At 51.8% G+C, this 4,334-nt stretch overlaps 1 protein-coding gene across 1 annotated transcript; it reads left to right on the plus strand.

Annotated features, from left to right (window-relative positions):
- Nucleotides 1-202: 202 nt before the first annotated feature.
- On the plus strand, nt 203-3,511 carry SOX21 (SRY-box transcription factor 21). Its single transcript, XM_085622128.1, has one exon. It carries the CDS (start codon nt 1,196-1,198, stop codon nt 1,985-1,987), a length of 792 nt encoding a protein of 263 aa, XP_085478254.1. The 5' UTR covers nt 203-1,195; the 3' UTR covers nt 1,988-3,511.
- Nucleotides 3,512-4,334: the final 823 nt, after the last annotated feature.

The following is a 4,334-nucleotide window of genomic DNA, read 5'->3' on the forward strand; positions in this document are numbered from 1 at the left end:
GTACGAGCCAGATGGGTGGGGGGAGGGGCGAGAGATTTTAAGGGAGAGCAGGGGAGGGGGATACGCATGGGGCGGAGACTGCATCATTAATGTCTTCCCCCACCATTCCCACCCACTTGTTCTCTGCGCCGCCCACTTTCACTTTGCAAATAATAATAATAACAAAACCGTCTCCTTCCTTCAGTCTTCTGACTGACTGACGTCTCAAGAGAGGAGGGAGAAGCGGAGCTGCGGGGAGGGAGGAGCCTCGTGGAGCAAACTTGGGCAAGTTAGAAGCTGGCGTGGCGTCGCACCTGGTGGACAGAGACGGCTGAACCTGCGAGGGGGAACTCTGCTCCGCTGAGATCAGTGCTGAGACAGAGGGAGGTGAGGTCGAACCTCAGTACCGACTGATCTAGCGCCAACCCCTCGCCGAGAAACCGGTTTAAGGACCTCGAACTTCAACCTAACTCAGACACTGCGGCTCACAGCTCTGCTCCTAACAAGGAAACCCTCACAGGCTGCGACGGAGGCGCCCCAGCCATGCCTGATCGCGGAAGGAGCTACCGCGAGTCCAGCAGACCATGAACTGATGCATATTCGCGAATAACTTGCAGTTCGCGGACTACAGAAAGCTTGGAGTTTCGGAGTGCGAAAATCACCCCTCTAACGCGCGCCTGAAAGAACTGGGCGGAAGAGCTACACTGATTTTCGGTCCAGACCACTAAACGCTCAGTCGGAGCATGAGCTTGAAGCCTAGCATCCCCCCACCAACTGGATGTTCCTTCTGTTTGTCTCACTGAAGTTGGTGACAACTTTGTTACTTACCATGAGAAGCACCAAGAACCTGCAGAGTGGTGGAGGCGTCCCGGCAGGACAAGGATTGAAGTGCGAAGGAATTCGTTCACCTGCCGCAACCCAGACAGTATTCTAACAAGTTTAGACCTAAAAAGAGAGTGGAGAAACCTGACAAGAGACAAAACTGTTTTCAGAGACACTAGTGACCCGTATTCTCTCGAACGGGCTTGTGTGGACACTCTAGGGAGAGTTGCGTCCACAGTTAGGGGGACTTTTTGCATTTTGACAAGTATCACTGCAGTGAACAGGGGATCATTTGACTCGCACCTCGTTGACGTCTGAAAATCCCTCAAACATTCACCTCCTCTGAAAGTGAGGAGAGGAACCGGCCGAGAGCCCGCCCGGACCGGGCAGAGCCATGTCCAAGCCGCTGGACCATGTCAAGCGGCCCATGAACGCCTTCATGGTGTGGTCTCGGGCGCAGAGGCGCAAGATGGCCCAGGAGAACCCCAAGATGCACAACTCGGAGATCAGCAAGCGCCTGGGCGCCGAGTGGAAGCTCCTGACCGACGCCGAGAAGCGGCCCTTCATCGACGAGGCCAAGCGCCTGCGGGCCATGCACATGAAGGAGCACCCGGACTACAAGTACCGGCCCCGGCGTAAGCCCAAGACACTGCTCAAGAAGGACAAGTTCGCCTTCCCCATGCCCTGCTACGGAGACCCCTCGGAGGCCGGGCTGAAGGCGGCGCTGCACGGCCACACGGGGGCGCTGCTCTCCGACTCGCTGCTGGCTGCGGCAGCGCACCACCACCACCAGCAGCAACAGCAGCAGCACTCGGACAAGGCGGCCGCCGCCCGCGTCTTCTTCCCGCCCTCGGCAGCAACACACCCCTACTCCCTCTTCGACCTGGGCTCGAAGATGGCCGAGATTTCCTCGTCGGCCTCCTCGGCGGCCTTCCCGTACGCCTCAGCGCTGGGCTACGGCTCGGGCGCCTTCCCCGGCGCTGGGGGACACACTCACACGCACCCCTCGCCGGGCAACCCGGGCTACATGATCCCCTGCAACTGCGCGGGCTGGCCCGGGCCGGGGCTGCAGCCGCCGCCGCTCGCCTACATCCTGCTGCCCGGCATGGGCAAGGCGCCGTCCCCGCTGCTGGAGCCCTACCCTTCGGCTGCTGCGGCGGCCGCAGCCTATGCTGCCGCTTTATGACAATCAGCCGGGCCGGGGTCGGCCGCCGCCGCCTCCTCTGTCCAGCAGGGGGCGCACGAGCGCGCAGCCGCGGCCATGTGGGAGCTGCCCTGGGCGGACGCGTGAGTGTGGCGCGGGCGCCCCCCAGCGGTAAGAGACAGACTCTAAGGAGGCCTTGGTCCGCCCTGATGTCTTCACGCACTTAGGGACCTGTTGCTGCCCCTGTCCCGGAAACCGTGCAGGGGGACCCCGGTCCCCCTTGAGGGCTCTGGCCTGCAGGAGACCCCAGATCCACAGCTCGGGCACGGGCTGCACAAAGACTAACTCCTGCCCAATTTTCTACCACTGGAAGTATCCCAGCTCAGGGAGGACACCGGGGAGTTAATGAAGGAGGGGAGAGCAGGAGGGTATATGTATTTGTATGTATTGATGCATGTACATAATAGACACTTCCGCACATATAGTATGAGCGCATACATGTGATAGAAGTATACCATACATACTTATATATGCAGATAGTGTGTCTGTGGAACGTGTACATATGATAAATATGTAGATATACTGTGCATATGTGAATTGATGTACACATAAATACTATAAACTATTAATAAGTGTAAAAGTATGTGTAAATATGTATAATCTAAATATGTAATTAATGTGTATACTTTTTTGCTTACACATGAATGTTTCGGTGTCGTAAAAATGGGCACGAGACATGTATCTTAAGGTACAGTAGAGCAGACATATTTCTCAAGCAGATCTTCAAGGTATCACATAAAACAGACTGATATATATATATATGTATATATATTTTCAGTATACCTAGTCGTGCGTATTCATATGTTTCCTCCTCTTCTCGACCTTTAGTTCTCCAAACTTTTGTTCCTAGAGACCTAGACACATACTTACTGCTCGGCGTTTGAGAAAGCAATGATATTTCTTTTCATCGCCTATAGATAACCTCTGCCGGGTAGATTGTACATAATGTACAGCGTGTACAAATGTGTATGGACTAAAGACTTAAAAATGCTGCTCCTTTTTGCCATTCGCCTGGGCCTTTTAGGCTTCGGGGGGGGGGGGGGGGGGCGGGGCTGTTTGGGGGAAGTCGTGAATACATTTCGAAGTAAACATAACATTGCATTTTGCGACTACAAGGCGACGAAATGTTGAAGCTACATTTTTTTTCGTCAGAATGCTGGCTCTGTATTTATTGCCGAAATGTCTCAGAACAAATAGTTGTGTTCACAGGGAGCTCACACGAAACTTCTCCACAAAAAGAAACTTGAAGTGTTGAACCGTGATTTCACGATCTTTTAATGTGTAGCTTATTTTTTTTTAGCGCACCAGCAAATATTTTTGTTAAATAAATTAACGAATATCTGTGTTAGTCCGGACCTACGGCCAGTTTAATTTTATTTTATGTCAATTTTTTGTAATGTTTATATTTTGAATTATGATTCTATTATTTTGTCTGCGAATTGGACCCCTTGCGGACTCTGTGTAATGTAAAGTAAAACGATTTAAATACTGTTTAAAAAACTATAAGGGTGCGTGTTTTCTTCATTGGCCGCTCGTTTAATCTAACGGCAGATCTGTGTTTTTGGAATGAGAAAAAAAATCTCTGCTTCGCAATTTACAAGCCGACAGGTGCTTTGTTCTGACAAGAGTTTAAATAACGCCTAAATCAGGGGCAGATGGAGGGTGAAGGGAACCTAATTTATTTCTCTTTGAGTGGAAGATGTTTATCTGGGCTCTCTACAGGTGAAGTGAAAGAGATCCCGCAAAGACCGCCTTTGTTTACACTTGTGAATAGATTTGCTCTTGTGATGTAAATCAACCCATTGTTCCCCCCAGCCCCAAGGCCAATAAGTTACTTTAGGGGGAAAAAAGCGAATATAAGGCACATGGCTAAGATCTGTTGTAGTAACTTTATTTTAAAATAAGGCTCAGAGCAAAGGCTGTTAAACACAGGGGGGTTCGTCGGAGGCCGCTAAGGCTTTAAATCTCACCTCAGGAGGAGAAAGATGTCTTGTATTGTGCCTTGTTCGCAGGCGACCTGCCCAGGGTCAGCCGGTGTCACCTTTCCGTTGGTCCGACAGGGGATTTTATTGAATAACACCGCGCGCGGCCCAGGTAATCTCGGCTCGCTCCTCGGGGTATTAATGGGCAAAGGATGGTATTACTAGAGAGAAAAAGAAAGGTCGCACTTGAGCCAAAGAGTGTCTGTACTTCAAAACCGTGGGGAAGCAGGCCAGACAGCGAGAAAAACTAACTGACCGTGTGAGGAAAGCACACGATGTCCCTCAACCTCCAAACCACAGGCGCCCCCCAACCCACCTCTGGCTTTTATTTGCAAACCACCTGCCTC

This window comes from Triturus cristatus, chromosome 8 (genome assembly GCF_964204655.1).
Source record: "Triturus cristatus chromosome 8, aTriCri1.1, whole genome shotgun sequence".
Classification (NCBI taxonomy): Eukaryota; Metazoa; Chordata; class Amphibia; order Caudata; family Salamandridae; genus Triturus; species Triturus cristatus.

Bases quoted from the DNA above. Each gene is read 5' to 3' on its own strand.
- SOX21 (XM_085622128.1), top strand. From the start codon at position 1,196: ATGTCCAAGCCGCTGGACCATGTCAAGCGGCCCATGAACGCCTTCATG.